The sequence below is a fragment of the Anabrus simplex genome, chromosome 2 (assembly GCF_040414725.1).
Source record: "Anabrus simplex isolate iqAnaSimp1 chromosome 2, ASM4041472v1, whole genome shotgun sequence".
Classification (NCBI taxonomy): domain Eukaryota; kingdom Metazoa; phylum Arthropoda; class Insecta; order Orthoptera; family Tettigoniidae; genus Anabrus; species Anabrus simplex.
In genome coordinates this window covers 926,211,985-926,229,969 of record NC_090266.1, presented here as the reverse complement: position 1 = coordinate 926,229,969, position 17,985 = coordinate 926,211,985, and the positions used below count along the sequence as shown (strand labels likewise).

At 43.5% G+C, this 17,985-nt stretch overlaps 1 protein-coding gene across 1 annotated transcript in view; it reads left to right on the top strand.

Moving 5' to 3' along the window:
* Positions 1 to 17,985, top strand: part of SerT (Serotonin transporter) — a 1,090,530-nt gene that overhangs the window by 1,007,966 nt on the left and 64,579 nt on the right. The window contains exon 10 of the mRNA XM_067141695.2: positions 4,710 to 4,855. Within this exon, the coding sequence (XP_066997796.2) occupies positions 4,710 to 4,855 (146 nt within the window). The remainder of the gene's footprint in view (positions 1 to 4,709; positions 4,856 to 17,985) is intronic.

Here is a 17,985-nt window from a genome sequence, read left to right as displayed (position 1 = left end):
AAGCAGAAGTTCAGAGCTGGTATAATGACGTCTTGAAACCAAGTTTACCCGATGGACAAAATATTTTATTGTTAGATTCTTTCTCTGGCCACAATGCGCTTGTTCATGGCACGGAAAATGAAGTTTTGAAGATTCCAGCCGGCGCTACAGCCGTTTGTCAGCCATTTGACGTGTATGGGTTGGATTTGGAAAACATACACCAGACGAATGTATTCCGGGCTGGGACTTACGAATACCGGCATCGTGCTGCAAAGTTGCAATCACTGTTACATTTCCAGCTGACATCTCTTCGATTCACAAACATGTGGAAGTACTCGTGGTACCGCAGTGGGTACTTTGATGATCATCCTGGACAATTCGAACACCCGGTAGTGTATTCCTTTGACAGTGTTGGCTTGGTATGTTCTTTGTGCCCGAATACTGGTTTTGTCAAATGTGCGTGGTGTACAAAGGACTTGTGCGTCACACACTTCTACGAGGAACACCACTGTTGTAAAGCATACGTCCCTTGAGAAAAGTATGGAGCCTGTTGTTAATTGTGTTTTGCTTCAGTCGTCTTTTCACTATTTTGTAATGTGTCGAATAGACCATAAATTGTTTTTGCTTACTATTATTGACGGGGAGTTTGCCCGATGTAATGTATATGGAGTCATTTATTGTGGTGCCTTGTAAATTTTTGTTGTTGTACCAGTTCGCACAATAGCCATGTACACTTTTACGTATGTAACTGCCATTGTAGCCAGAAGACTGTAGTGTGATACTTTAATATGGCTACTTGTTGAATACATAGACCTCTGTCAGCTATAGCGCAAAAGTACGAGTAAGTAGGACTACAGCTCTGCCTGTGATTACGGTATATCTACTGCATATATAAATGCACATCTTTATTTCTTTTTAAAAACGTTGCTTATTACGTCAATCATTCCATGTCATACTCATATCAAAGTTGTCTATGCATTTAATTGATTTATGTTCGACAACCATGGCTGCAATTGAAATGTGTTGTGCCTTTCACTGCAAAACATAAATACATCGTTCAATACAAGCACAAATAAAAACATTCTATCTAGATTCCTTCTACCAGAGTACGTAATACGGGAAATACCAGCAGTTTCTAACTCGGAGTTTATAATTGCTGTTTTTCGCGATTTCGTTTCGTTATGACACAGCTGATAGCGTACACAAAATGGGGGTAGAGGAGTAAGGCTTTTTGCGGATGATGTTATTCTCTATAGAGTGATAAATAAGTTACAAGATTGTGAGCAACTGCAACGTGACCTCGAAAATATTGTGAGATGGACAGCAGGCAATGGTATGTTGATAAACGGGGCAAAAAGTCAGGTTGTGAGTTTCACAAATAGGAAAAGTCCTCTCAGTTTTAATTACTGCGTTGATGGGGTGAAAGTTCCTTTTGGGGATCATTGTAAGTATCTAGGTGTTAATATAAGGAAAGATCTTCACTGGGGTAATCACATAAATGGGATTGTAAATAAAGGGTACCGATCTCTGCACATGGTTATGAAGGTGTTTAGGGGTTGTAGTAAGGATGTAAAGGGGAGTGCATATAAGTCTCTGGTAAGACCCCAACTAGAGTATGGTTCCAGTGTATGGGACCCTCACCAGGATTACCTGATTCAAGAAGTGGAAAAAATCCAAAGAAAAGCAGCTCGATTTGTTCTGGGTAATTTCCGACAAAAGAGTAGCGTTACTAAAATGTTGCAATGTTTGGGTTGGGAAGAATTGAGAGAAAGAAGAAGAGCTGCTCGACTAAGTGGTATGTTCCAAGCTGTCAGCGGAGAGATGGCGTGGATTGACATTAGTAGACGAATAGGTTTGAATGACGTCTATAAAAGTAGGAAAGATCACAATATGAAGATAAAGTTGGAATTCAAGAGGACAAACTGGGGCAAATATTCATTTATAGGAAGGGGAGTTAGGGATTGGAATAACTTACCAAGGGAGATGTTCAATAAATTTCCAATTTCTTTGAAATCATTTCGGAAAAGGCTAGGAAAGCAACAGATAGGGAATCTGCCACCTGGGCGACTGCCCTAAATGCAGATCAGTATTGATTGATTGATTGATTGATTGATTGATTGATTGATTGATTGATTGATTGATTGATTGATTGATTGATTGATTGATTGATTGATTGATTGATTGATTGATTGATTGATTGAGTGGACATGAAAAAAAGGTCTGGACCTGTAACCATATTTTGATATCCCGAGGTACAACATCTCATTACATTCATTGAGATCCTCTACCCGGGCACGTAATTTCTTTAAATAAAAGGATATTTATGTTAATAAATTTCATATGTATGTCCACTCTAAATGACACTACCGACAGCTTCAAGGTGTTTCAGACGTAAATAATAATTTAAGCCTAGGTCGGACGCGGTACCTTATACCACGTTTGTCCACGCCCGATGGTGCTTAACTCGGGGTTGTACCCACGAATTGACAACTCACCGGAATTAGCAGGAATGAAAATATAACATTTGCATAAAATATGAGTAAATACGTTTAGGTTATTTATTATCATTATCTGTGAAACGGAACGTGATTTAAAGGATTTCAATAATTATAGTACGTAAAGAAGCAAAATATAGCGCCGGTCTCGTTCCACATCCAAGCAGCCGGCAAGCGCGAGGAGAAGGGAGGGGAACGTGCCGGGGAGAACCACTTGGAGGGTAAAAGGCGGTGCAGAGGGTGTGTCTCCAGACGGGAAGTGTGTGTGCCGGCTTAGCATTGGCCAGCAGGTATTCATCGCTGATCGCGCGGAACTTGAAATGTCGCAAATTTAGGCCCCTTAGTTAACGCGCTAATGAATGTTGGCGCCTAAAATTGATGCTGGCATTGTTTTCACATGTACCTCAATGTGTTTTCTAAGTTTCATCGCGATCGGCGACTTCACCATTGTGGATGTTTCCTTGTTAGTGATCCCCATAAGGAACTTTCACCCCATCAACGCAGGAATTAAAACTGAGAGGACTTTTCCTATTAGTGAAACTCACAACCTGCCTTTTAATCCCGTTCATCATCATACCATTGCCTGCTGTCCATCTCACAACTTTGTCGAGGTCTTTTTGCAGTTGCTCACAATCTTGTAACTTATTTATTACTCTATATAGAATAACATCTTCCGCAAAAAGCCTTATCTCTGATTCCGGTCCTTTACTCACATCATTTACACTGACTGACAGAGCAAATGCAACACCAAGAAGGAGTGGTCAGAACTTTATGCCAATTGCAGGGTAGACTGACGTCACTGAGGTATGCTCATGATGTGAAATGCGCCGCTGTGCTGCGCACGTAGCGAACGATAAATGGGACACGGCGTTGGCGAATGGCCCACTTCGTACCGTGATTTCTCAGCCGACAGTCATTGTAGAACGTGTTGTCGTGTGCCACAGGACACGTGTATAGCTAAGAATGCCAGGCCGCCGTCAACGGAGGCATTTCCAGCAGACAGACGACTTTACGAGCGGTATGGTGATCGGGCTGAGAAGGGCAGGTTGGTCGCTTCGTCAAATCGCAGCCGATACCCATAGGGATGTGTCCACGGTGCAGCGCCTGTGGCGAAGATGGTTGGCGCAGGGACATGTGGCACGTGCGAGGGGTCCAGGCGCAGCCCGAGTGACGTCAGCACGCGAGGATCGGCGCATCCGCCGCCAAGCGGTGGCAGCCCCGCACGCCACGTCAACCGCCATTCTTCAGCATGTGCAAGTCACCCTGGCTGTTCCAATATCGACCAGAACAATTTCCCGTCGATTGGTTGAAGGAGGCCTGCACTCCCGGCGTCCGCTCAGAAGACTACCATTGACTCCACAGCATAGACGTGCACGCCTGGCATGGTGCCGGGCTAGAGCGACTTGGATGAGGGAATGGCGGAACGTCGTGTTCTCCGATGAGTCACGCTTCTGTTCTGTCAGTGATAGTCACCGCAGACGAGTGTGGCGTCGGCGTGGAGAAGGTCAAATCCGGCAGTAACTGTGGAGCGCCCTACCGCTAGACAACGCGGCATCATGGTTTGGGGCGCTATTGCGTATGATTCCATGTCACCTCTAGTGCGTATTCAAGGCACGTTAAATGCCCACCGCTACGTGCAGCATGTGCTGCGGCTGGTGGCGCTCTCGTACCTTCAGGGGCTGCCCAATGCTCTGTTTCAGCAGGATAATGCCCGCCCACACACTGCTCGCATCTCCCAACAGGCTCTACGAGGTGTACAGATGCTTCCGTGGCCAGCGTACTCTCCGGATCTCTCACCAATCGAACACGTGTGGGATCTCATTGGACGCCGTTTGCAAACTCTGCCCCAGCCTCGTACGGACGACCAACTGTGGCAAATGGTTGACAGAGAATGGAGAACCATCCCTCAAGACACCATCCGCACTCTTATTGACTCTGTACCTCGACGTGTTTCTGCGTGCATCGCCGCTCGCGGTGGTCCTACATCCTACTGAGTCGATGCTGTGCGCATTGTGTAACCTGCATATCGGTTTGAAATAAACATCAATTATTCGTCCGTGCCGTCTCTGTTTTTTCCCCAACTTTCATCTCTTTCGAACCACTCCTTCTTGGTGTTGCATTTGCTCTGTCAGTCAGTGTATATATATATATATATATATATATAAGAAGGCATAAAGGTCCGTCTGTACCTCTGACTAGTACTGGGTGACTCTAAAAATGGCTGTTTTCTTCTAGGTCTGGATAGCACTTTCGGTGGGCTGGAGGCCATGATAACGGCGCTCTGTGATGAGTACCCAAGATTGTTGGGGAGACATCGCGAGATCTTCGTAGCAGTGCTTCTGGTCATGATATACATCTGTGCTCTCCCTACCACCACTTACGTGAGTATAATGGAATGTTCAGGTATGTTCTTCAGATGGCTTCTAAGAAAAGCACCTCTGGTTGATTTGATTCTGAAGTAGTTAACGCCACAAATACTGTATCTCGAGAGAGAAAAACGAAAAGAAAACGTAACATCCTCTTAGCATTTTAGAAGAAGGCTCACATTGGAAAGCAGTGCCATGGGTGCCATGTTCTTTTGAGTTGATGCTGTGTGAACTATAGATGAAATTCACGGTTCACGAAGACCTTATTCCTTTTTCTCAGTAGTGAACGACAACCGTCCCCAGCTATTTGTCTCATTTCATTTGCTATGCCTATTATTCTGGGCCGTGAAAGTATCAAGCTAAGCGGTGCCATATTTTTTTATACTCATATTACCGTGAGCTTAACTTTAAATTTTCAAATGTCATAACTAATGCTCCACAAACAATGACTATTTGTTGTGTTACGTGAAGAACGTTCTTCGGCGAGCAGATGTCTCGGCTCGAGACAAGGACTTAGCAAGGCGACGCCACTTTTACGAGGTCATCGATATCGTTCAAATTCGGGAAGCTGATCGTCAAGAATCTAATATTTCACAATTCCAAGGTTGGAATCTGGTGCTGGAAGTATTATAGTGAAGCAGAGAATTATCACTATTTCCTATCCCAGCTACGCGACCCTAAACACACGGTCAACTCGCACTGTAATAATAATAATAATAATAATAATAATAATAATAATAATAATATGTTAGAACCTCCGTGGCTCAGATGGCAGCGCGTCGGTCTCTCACCGCTGGATACCGTGGTTCAAATCCCGGTCTCTCCATGTGAGATTTGTGCTGGACAAAGCGGAGGCGGGACAGGTTTTTCTCCGGGCACTCCGGTTTTCCCTTTCATCTTTCAATCCAGCAACACTCTCCATTCTCATTTCATAGCATCTCTGTCATTAATAAATCACCTTGTGAATGGCGACCCCATCGTACTAATAGCCTATATATGATTCATTCATTACATCACTGACCCGGTTAATGACTGGAAAGCAGGTTGTAGGTTTTCATTCATTATTTATTCTGTTTACCCTCCTGGATTGGTTTTTCCCTCGGACTCAGCGAAAGATCCCATGTCAACCGCCTCAAGGGAAGTGTCCTGGAGCGTGAGACTTTGGGTCGGAGGATAAAACTGGGAAGGAGGACCAGTATCTCGGCCAGGCGGCCTTACTTGCTATGCTGAACAGGAGCCCTTCGTGGGGATGGGAAGACTGGACGGGACAAACAAGGAAGAGGGAAAGAAGCGGCCGTCGTCTTAGGTACCATCCTGCACTTGCGTGGAGGAGAAGTGGGAAAGCACGGAAAACCGCTTCGAGGATGGCTGAAGTGGGAATCGAACCCACCTCTACTCAGTTGACCTCCCGAGGCTGAGTGGACCCCGTTCCAGCCCTCGTACCACTTTTCAAATTTCGTGGCAGAGCCTTCGGGAGTGGCAGCTAAGCACGCTAACCACTACACAACAGAAGTGGACATTATTATTATTATTATTATTATTATTATTATTATTATTATTATTATTATTATTATTATTATTATTATTATTATTATTATTATTACCCTAATAATTGAACTCTTGGACCCAGCAGAGTAAGATGTTCGATCCAGTTTAGGTTTTCGCCATCAGACCTATCTGTGTCATTGCAACCAAACGCAAATTGTAAGGAAAAAGTATTTCGGAAATATTTTTTTCACATGGGGATGGAATTTTACTAAAATTTCCATGGAAAATACGTTACTCCTTTTTTATGCCATTTTTTTTAGCAAAGAGACATTTAGAAGCTCTCATCACTAAGTGAGACTAAATTAACTTTCAAAATGATTACTCCCAAGCGAAGTTTGCATTGACATTCGTGTTTTCATTATTTTCAGGATAACTGATTCAGAATGTTTATTCAAATAGAGGAATAGAAATTCCTTAACCCCTTCGCCGCCATTTGTTTATGCCGGCTCCATTCTCGACGTAGTATGCGATTATCTAATTCTCAACCTGTGACCAAAAGAAGCTGCGAGATGTCCGGTTCCATGGTCAAATGGTTAGCGTGCTGGCCTCTGGTTCAAGGGGCCCCGGGTTCGATTCCCGGCCGGGTTGGGGATTTTAACCTTAATTGGTTATTTCCATTGGCTCGGGGACTGGGTTTGTGTGTCGTCCTCAAGTAGGAGATTAAAAACAAGGAAATAATGAAAAAATAAGAAAATATCAACACGAAAAAAGAAGTAAAAACTGTAGAAAAGAAAAAGTAATTGAACGAATGCGCATCGTATCCTGGGCATTATACCCTTGGCAGGACGCCTTGTGACTGTCGCGTGATGTACGAGATACACTACTAGAATGTAACAATTACAATTTTATTTCAAGAAGTAAATTACAGATAAAAATTACATTTTGTGAAAAGCAACGATGTTCGCCTCTGGTGTAGTGGTCAGTGTGATTAGCTGCCACCTTCGTAGGCCCGGCTTCGATTCCCGGCTCTGCCACGAAATTTAAAAAGTGCTACGGGGGCTGGAACGGGGTCCACTGAGCCTCGGGAGTTCAACTCGAAGTGGTTTTCCGTGCTTTCCCTCTTCTCCTCCAGGAAAATGCCGGGATAGTACCTAACATTAGGCCGCAGCCGCTTCCTTACGTCTCTTTGTCTTTCCCTTCCAATCCTCCCATCCTCACACGAGGCCGCTGTTCAGCATAGCAGGTGAGGTCACCTGGGTGAGGTACTGGTCCTCCTTCACAGTCGTATCCCCCAACCGAAAATATCACGCTCCAGGAGAGTGCCCTTGAGGCGGTAGAGGTGGGACCCCTCGCTGAACCGCGAGAAAAACCAACCCTGAAGGGTAAGCGGATTAAGAAAGAAAGAAGTAAGAAAGAAGAAAGAAAGAAAAGTAACTATAACAGGTAGAAATTACTAAGGAACAAATCGTTACAAGTAATTCAATTACTTCCCGACTGGTTATGGTGAATATGGTAGTTGTTTAAAGTACATAAAATACATTAGGAGCAAAATATTTAGAAAATGTAGTTCAATAGTTTCCGGAGCTTAGTCTTCATGTAGGCTCCGTTGTAGTTTGTATTTCACCATTTCTATTACTGATATATCCAGCATGAAGGGCGTGTGTTGAAATAAAGCTTTGCATTAAGTATTACTACTGAAAATTGAAAACCGCATTGTGCATAAAGCATGGCACCGAAAAGAGGAAGCAGTTACAAGGAACTTAAATTCACTAGTGATAATAAATTGGTGAGACAAACATATTCTTTGGGACTGACTGAAATAACACGTTACCTGTAGAAAATTTCATATCGGAGAACATTAAATCACAGTCCTCACCGTCGGCAGCCTCGAAGATGGTTTTCCTTGTTTTTCCTTGGTTTTCCATTTTTATACTAGGCAAATGTTTGGCTCCATCTCAATGAAAGTCACGGCCTTACCTTCCCAATCCCAGACTTTTCTTGTCCTTGCACCTCCGAAAACCTATGTCTTAGTGCCACGTTGAACCACAAATATACAGGGTAAAGCATAATTCGGGCACTCGGGCGTCGCAGCGCAACTCCTCACATGCCAGCAATAAAAAAATGTCTCTTACAAAATTTCGTCTTGCGAGTATATCCGGTAGAAAACGGACGTTGAAGAGTAGCAATTTGGCAACACTGTAACCATATGTAGGGTAACTACTGCTGTCAGCATGTTCACATCGTGCTGTACAGTTGGTGCGGTGGGTAGAGTCTTTGGTTGGCATGCAGGAGGTCGATGGTTCGATCCTGGGTTGAGGCGCATTTTTTATTTGCTAATTTCCATCTGACATTACCTACTGTAATACAGTAAGGCACCGTTTCTGAAGTCACATGTATACTACATTCACAACATTTTGTAACGCTGAAACAACAAATCCGCCTCTGTGGTGTAGCGGTTAGCGTGATTATCTGCCACCCCCGGAGTTCCGGGTTCGATTCCCGGCTCTGCCACTAAAGTTTGAAAAGTGGTACGAGGGCTGGAACGGGGTCCACTCGATTCCCACCTCAGCCATCCTGGAAGTGGTTTTCCGTGGTTTCCCACTTCTCCTCCAGGCGAATGCCGGGATGGTACCTAACTTAAGGCCACGGCCGCTTCCTTCCCTCTTCCTTGTCTATCCCTTCCTATCTTCCCATCCCTCCACAAGGCCCCTGTTCAGCATAGCAGGTGAGGCCGCCTGGGCGAGGTACTGGTCATTCTCCCCAGTTGTATCCCCGACCAAGAGTCTGAAGCTCCAGGACACTGCCCTTGAGGCGGTAGAGGTGGGATCCCTCGTTGAGTCCGAGGGAAAAACCGAACCTGGAGGGTAAGCAGATGATGATGATGATGATGATGATGATGACGAAACAGCAAATACCTGGTTAGACTAATAAGAAATAGACAGCTGAAACAAACAGGTTTCACATCTAGTAGATGAAGTGGTGCGAATAAATTCACGCTCACGACGTGGAAAGGGCGCCTTTCAAAGCTGAGCAATGAAAACGATTGTTCGTCCATTTCTAGGATCGTAGTATGTAGGTGCAAATGGTTTCTAGAGGACCCACTGCAATCGCTGTTGACGATTAAGATGCCAGATACCATACCACCTGGACTACATTTACGAAAGAAAAAACATACGCCTCAACCCAGGATCGACCACTCGACCTCCTGCATGGTAACCCAAACCTCTAACCACTGCGCCAACTGTACAGTACGACTAACTGTTGCTGACAGAGATAGTTACCATACATGTGGTAACAGTGTTGCCAGATTGCTACTCTTCAACGTGGTTTTTCTGCCGGATATACTCGCAAGACGAAATTTTGTAAGGGAGATTTTTTTATTGCTGGCATGTGAGGAGTCGCGCTGCGACGCCCGAGTGCGCGAATTACGCTTCATCCTGTATATATCCTATTCTAACCTATTCTAGACTACTGTGATGACGCTGTACTTACCGACAAATTTCAAGACAATAATAAGATACTCGAACGGAATTTAAACACTTGCGTTAGGTTCAAATTCGAGCTGCGCGACAATTCTCACATTTGATCGCGTTGTAGGGAGTTGTAGTCAAGGTTTCGTGTGCATGAGCGTCCTTTCTGCACGTGACCCTTATGCACGGGGTCCAAATTCAGGTGTACCATATTACCTTTCCTCAAACTTTAATTACTTCTCCTCCTACCACAACAGCAATACATGATCTGGTCCCTCTCCAACTATGTCTCTAAATCACTGCACTGCTTACAACGGCTCCCTCGTAGTCACTGCCGCCAAGCTGTAAAGTACCCTTCCTTCCGACATTAGAGATTTGCGTTCTCGTTATAAAATTTAAGGTGGATTGCCGAAATCACTTGCTGAATGCATCCAGCTGACTGGTATAATGAGTTACGTGTAAGTGAATGAGCATATTTATTGAAAATTAGAATAATGTATTCACTAATTACAGATTTATATTGCAATTTATTGTTTTCATTAATACTTTCGTTATTTATATCATTATCATTATTTTAATTTTGTAAAGAACCATCAGCACGTAGTGCTTTATTATTATTATTATTAGTAGTAGTAGTAGTAGTAGTAGTAGTAGTATGATGTCTGTTTTTATTTTTTCTTGAGATACATTGTTGTGGTTCGGTGTTTTTGATTACTGTTACGTTATTTTATAGTTGTAATGCACTACATCATCCTAGGCTCCAAATCTGATTATCCAGCGTACTGGCCTTCGATTCAGAGGGCCTCGGATTCAATTCCCAGCAGGGTCGATGATTTGAACTGCGTACAGTTAAGGCTCGGGGACTAGCGGTTTGTGTTTCTCAATCCGCATCTTCATTTAAACACACCACAGTATAAAATAACTACAGAAACACGCAATAGTGAATACATCCCTCCAAGTATTGTAGGCGGCAGGAAGGGCATTCGGCCGTAAAATGGTGCTGAATTTATACAAAGTGCTGGCCCCAGGTAACTGGAAAAAGGCCAGGAATTGGACGAAGGAGAAGAAGAAGAATGCTGTGCGTTGTAAATGGAGTGGTTAAAAGTAATGGAGAACCTAGATTTCCAATTATAAATAGACACGTTTTCTCTCTGCCTATCTATCTATCTATCTATCTATCTATCTATCTATCTCTACGTCGGAATATATAGTAAGGAAGTCTGCATATTGTCTTGTCCCGATTGAATCAACTCTTAATTAATAGGCTTCGCTGCAGATGACGTTTTTCTCAGAATGGTATTGCAGTGTCCAGTTCATTCATACTGAAGGCTAAGGTTAAGGGGGTGGAAACCGGAATGAAATCATTCTGATGGACTAGTTTCTTGAAGTGGTCAGAGAAGGCGAGAACATGAATGTTCCATGAGAGTCAGCACCCGGTCTGCTAAAAGGATTCCTCTGTTACTTCCAGATCAATCCAAGTCAATTCAATTCAATTGCGGCCAATCAATTTGCTCGTCCTGGCACCGGGCACTACCCAGGTTAATTCTGTTTACCAGGCTGGGAGGCTCATAACACTCGAAGCTGACAAGCGAGAGCTCTTAGCAGCAATGTTTAACAATAAACTACGGCAGGGACTATATTTGGAGCCAGAGAAAGCTCTTCGAGCCACGATAAACGAGCTTTTCTCAAGTGGTGTTTAGTCTCATTTCACACACGTGACTTACGAAACAGCCTTTCTGCAGTCGTAGGGAGAGTCATTAGTGGGGTAAAAACAAGGACGAGGGGAGGATCAGGAAGCTGAGGTGGGCGTTGCTAAAGTGATGCTTACATCTGAAGTCACAGGATCAATTCCCACAATATTCGAGTAGCATTTCAGAGTGATTAAGTGTGAATATCAGCGTCAACAGCACGTTCAGGAAATAGTTTCAGAGAACATTCTGGCTCTACAGCATTTCCCATGACGATTAACAATTAAGCGGACAAAGCGTTTATTATTATTATTATTATTATTATTATTATTATTATTATTATTATTATTATTATTATTATTATTATTTCAGACTCCATGACTAAATGGTTAGCGTGCTGGCCTTTGGTCACAGGGTCCCCGGGTTCGATTCCCAGCAGGGTCGGGAATTTTAACCATAAATTGGTTAATTCTCCTGGCACGGGGACTGGGTGTAGGTGTCGTCTTCATCATAATTTCATCCTAATCACGACGCGCAGGTCGCCTACGGCAGTCAAATCAAAAGTCCTGCACCTGGCGATCCGAAGTCCTCGGACACACCCCGGCACTAAAAGGCATACGCAATTTCATATTATTATTATTATTATTATTATTATTATTATTAGAGTGGGAGGATACAAAATTATATACAGCAGCAAGATATCATTTTGATTAAGTAAGGTGCACTTCAGATGTTAAGTTCCTAAAATTGTTTACAGCGGATGAGGTATCTAGCTAGCATGTATACAATTTCAGGAAGCCTAATATCTACGTAACATAAGTGAGATATAGAACATGATTGATGTATAACGGTGTCGCAATAGTCTTTCAAATACACTGACATGCCAAAAGTCATGGGATAGGTGACTAGTATCGTGTTGGCCCTCCTCTAGCTCGGCCAGTGCAGCAACTCATCATAGCATCGATTCCACAAGCGTTAGAAACACCTGTGGAAAGTTTTATTTATTTATTTATTTATTTATTTATTTATTTATTTATTTATTATTTATTTATTTATTTATTTATTTATTTTGCTAGTGGTTTACCGTTGCACTAACACATCGAAGCTTTTCGGCGACGCAAGGATAGCAAAGCTTTAGGATTGGAAAGGATTGGCCGTGGCCTTAATTAAGGTACATCCCCAACATTTGCCTGGTGTGAAAATGGGAAACCACGGAAAACCATCTTCAGGGCTGTCGACGGTGGGATACGAATCCACAATCTCCCGAATGCAAGCTTACAGCTACGTGCCCGTAACTTCATGGTCAATTCGTTTGGTGTGTGTGTGTGTGTGTGTGGAGAAATTCTGACCCATGCCTACTGTATAGTTATCCACAGCTTTCTTCTGTTTGTAGGTCCATGGTCTTGGGTGCAAATGGAGTTGACCACCACGACCCTTAAATGCTCATTAAGATTGATATTAGTCGAGGGAGGTGGCTGCAGCCATCGTTGAAACTCTCCAGAATGTTCTTCGAACCAATTCTGGACAACCTTGGCCCGATGACACGTTGCGTTATCCTGCTGGAATATCTCATCTTTATAGGGCTACGTGAAGTACACGAAGGGCTGCAAGGGGTCACCAAGCTGTTCATCGTAGCTGTCACTGGTCAACAGATCTACCCCCTGCCACGTGAAAAAACTACACACCATTATGGAGCTACCACCAGCGTGTATGGTGCCTTGTTGACGTATCATTGGGCTGCGGCATACTCCATCCCGACCATCAGTTCGAAACAACTGGAACAGTGACTTACCGGACCAAATTGCATGTCACCTGTCCTTCGGAGTCCAACTTTTTGTTTCTTAAAAATAAATACAGTCCGCCTCTGTGGTGTAGCGGTTAGTGTGATTAGCTCCCATCCCCGGAGGCCCGGGTTCGATTCCCGACTCTGCCACGAAATTTGAAAAGTGCTACGAACGCTGGAACCAGGTCCACTCAGCCTCGGGAGGTCAACTGAGTAAAGGGGTGTTCGATTCCCTCCTCAGCCATCCTCGAAGTGATTTTCCGTTGTTTCCCATTTATCCTCCAGGCAAATGCCGGGATGGTACCTAACTTAAGGGCACGGCTGCTTCCTTCCCTCTTCGTTGTATATCCCTTCCAATCTTCCCATCCCCCACCAAGCCCCCTGTTCAGCATAACAGGTGAGGCCGCCTGGGCGAGGCATTGGTTATAGTTTTCCTCCCCGACCCAAAGTCTCACGCTCCAGGACACTGCCCTTGAGGCGGTAGAGGTGGGATTCCTCGCTGAGTCGGAGGAGAAAAACCGACCCAGGAGGGTAAATGGATTAAGAAAGAAAGAAGAAAGAAAAAATAGAATATTTTACTACTTTCTTTTTAAATACTGATGTTTTTCTTATTTCTCATTCTTTACTTATTTTCCTTTTATTTTCTATTTAAAGATATTTAAAGATGACACACACATCTAGTCCTCTAACCAGTGGAAATAACCAATTAAAATTAAAGTCCCCAAACCGGCCGGGAATCGAACCCGGGGCCCTTGAACCAAAGGCCAGCACGCTAACCACTTAGCAATAGAGACTAACATAAATTGTTGGCAGTACCGGGAATCGATCCTGGCCCCCCGAAGATGGTAGCTAATAGCGCTAACCGTAACGCTACGGAGGTGGAATTAGCAACGTTATGTGCCCAGCTGAGACACGGTGCTGGGTGTCGCTGTGTTAACAAGGGCACTCTGGTAGGTCTTCTGCTCTCATATACCACTGATGTTTAATAATAATAATAATAATAATAATAATAATAATAATAATGGCCTTACGTCTCACTTAACTACCTTTACGGTTTTCGGAGACATCGAGGTGCCGGAACTTGGTCCCGCATGAGTTATTTTACGTGCCAATAAATCTACGGACACGAGGTTGACGTATTTGAGCGCCTTCAAATACCACCGGCTGAGCCAGGATCGAACCTGCAAAGTTGGGGTCAGAAGGCCAGAGCCTCGGCCGTCTGAGCCACTCAGCCCGGCACTGACGTTAAAGAACGCTGCACTGACCTCCTGGATGTGAGACTCGCGCCTCTTGCATTGAGTGTAGATGTAGTTTGAGCCAGTGTGGCATGTCTATACACAGACAATTTTAGCCAGACGCCACTAATCGCGATCATTAAGCATCCGTGTTCCGCCATGGTGTGTAGTATGTTCATGCGGCACTGACCGACCTGAACAGGTCGTTCTTCAGTGACTGCTTCATGGCCACTTGCAGACCTTCATGGACTTCATGTACCCTTACAACGATGAGATATTCCAGCAGGATAATGCACCGTTCGTGTAAGTCTGATCGAAAATATTGTTGTCCGCCTCTATGGTGTAGTGGTTAGTGTGATTAACTGCCACTCCCGGAGGCCCGGGTTCGATTCCCGGCTCTGCCACGAAATTTGATAAAAAGTGTTACGAGGGCTGGAACGGCTGGAACGGCTGGAACGGGGTCCCCTCAGCCTCGAGAGGTCAAGTAAGTACAGTTGGGTTCGATCCCCAACTCAGCCATCCTGAAAGTGGTTTTCCGCGGTTTCCTACTTCTCCTCCAGGCAAATATGCCGGAATGGTACCTAACTGAAGGCCACGTCCACTTCTTTCCCTCTTCTTTGTCTATCCCTTCCAATCTTCCCCTCCTCCACAAGGCCCCTGTTCAGGATAGTAGGTGAGGCGGCCTGGGCGAGGTACTGGGCATCCTTCCCAGTTGTATCCCTTGACCCAATGTCTAACGCTCCAGGACACTGCCCTTGAGACGGTAGAGGTGGGATCCCTCGCTGACTCCGAGGGAAAAAACAACCCTGGAGGGTAAGCAGATTCAGAAAGAAAGAAAATATTTTTCTTGGGACAGCTTCTTACCACTACTGTAAATGATACATTCGTTGTCTCGTAACATGGTGCAAAGTGCTTTGTTAGTGAATACCTTTTTAATACTAAATGTAAAACTACATACCATTGTCCTTATCCTATGCGTGTCCAAGGTTACCGTTTAACGTTTTAAAAGTAATCTCTGAAAGTAGAAGGAACAAATTCTCAGTTACGTGTTACGGGTATATCATCTTGCCAAGGTATTATTATTATTATTATTATTATTATTATTATTATTATTATTATTATTATTATTATTATTATTATTATTCCCAGTTCATACTCCTAAGATATGAAATTGCCCTGTGTGGAAGACATCCTGAGTTGGAGTTTCCACAGGGCATGTTCCAAGTTGCCTTAATGCGACTAGTCCAGACATGACCAAAACTTGTATAGTCGCTCAAGAAAATAATGAGCATGTGGTATTGTATGTTCCTCGCATTTAATATTTTATCAGAATTAATTTTAATTATTATCCACATATAGTTCACCTATCATGTAGATAGAACATTATATTTATAGGTTCAGTTGTTTCTGAGCAAAGTGTACCTGCGAGGAAATTATAAAATACCGTGCACTTACTATTGTTTTAAGCGACTGTACATTCTAACTAGAGAATGGTTTGGAGTGGACCAGACCGATTGTAATGAAACTTGGTAGGATGATAAATTAAGATAGGCCCTTCCAAGTGGGCAGCCCCGGACTGTCAGGGCTGAGAGCGAGGCCCGAAGGAGAGACAGGGAGAGATATCGAGCGAATGGGAAAGAGGCGGATGGGATCGAGTTGTACGAACGGCACATTTCATAAGACATCGAAATGATTCAAGAATTGCGAAGAACAGCCCTCAAAAATAATACGACAAAATAAAACTGCCCTTTTTCCTGCATTTTGGTCAACACATAGCATTTCTTTGATTTCTCCAAGTTAGTGATGTCAGGGAAAGTCCGACTCATTGGCTGAATGTTCAGCGTTGAGGCCTTCGGTTCAGATAGTCTCGGGTTCGATTCCCGGGATTTTAATCGCATCTAATTAATTCTTCTGGCTCGGGGGCTCGGGGACTAGGTGTTTGTGTTTATCCTCAACACTTTCCTCTTCATATTCAGGCAAAGCACTACTCTACCGACCAACACAGAAACACGCAATAGTGATTACATCTCTCCATATAGAGTAGCATCAGGAAGGGCATCCGGTCGTAAAAAAGGGCCACATCCACAGTTTGCACACGCAACCACGCAGATGTGGGAAAAGCGGTAGAAGAAGAAGAGTGATGTCAGGGAAAATTATTTGACCAGAATGAATGCGTAACCCTGCTTCCAACGCAACATCGGACAAACATGACCTAGTTGTACTCTTATTGGAGGTTCATGCCTGAGAATATGTGTTTGCAAAGGTATGTAGAGCCAGCCATAGAAACTAATTTTCATGTCAATGTTAGGATACGGAGAAACTCTTTTTGTTCCGTGTTCTTATCAAAGTATATAAATTGCCATATATTCAATGCAGAGTTGACTGTCGCCACCAACTGCAGAAGCGAACCTCCCATGATAAGAAGTAGGCCTACATTGCATGATATTAATATATATATGAGGATGGTGTTGATTCGTTAAGTTTGGCGGGGGCAATTCTATTAGAATGGATGAATTACATTTCCTTGGTAGGTTTGGCGTCCGGCTCCGTGGCTAAATGATTAACGTGCTGGCCTTTTGTCACAGGGGTTCCGGGTTCGGTTCCCGGCAGGGAATGTCAAATAGAAAGACCTGCACCTGGCGAGCCGAACATGTCCTCGGACACTCCCGGCACTAAAATACGTAGGCCATTTCATTTCAGTAGGTATGGTTAATTTATACAAACCATTGTAAGCTGTCTCAAACTTAAGCAAGATCCTGCAAAAACAATCACAGTTTCACAACTTCCTACTCCTGTGTCTGGAACTCTGAATCACTTCAGAAGCATAGAGAATTACTGTGAGGAAGATGGTGAAAACAAAGTAGTACATAATATTAAAAATCTCGAGATAGTTGCAGCGGAAGTGAAAAGTGTGTGTTTGAATGAAGAGAAATAGCAAGGCAAAACACATGATCTGTTTTAAGGGTGTGTGAAGTTAATTTCATATTTTGAGAATTTTAAGACTTTTCAGGGACTTACAGAAAATGACTGTAAAGAACTGTGCATGTTGTAAAGGTTCAAAAATGGTGATACTTTTATTGAAAAATGTGGCTCTTTATGAACCAGAACCTGAGACTTATATTACTTCCTTTATCTTAAGTTCCGATATCTATCTATCTATCTATCTATATATATATAAAATAGCTTGTCCTGACTGACTGACTGATTCATCATCGCCGAGCCAAAACTACTAGACATAATGAAATGAAATTTTGGGGATACATTCATATTAAGATGTAGGTGCTCGCTAAGAGAGGATTTTTGGATATTCCGTTGCTAAGGGGGTGAAAAGGGGGGGGTGAAGTTTTAAAATGAGTGCACCTATATCTCAAAACTTTAAAAGTTTACAAATGTAAAAATTGGTATTTAGAATCTTCTTTGAAAATAAGGAAACACGTATTTTTTTGCTTTTAAGAAAATCCCAATAGGAGGGGTGAAAAAG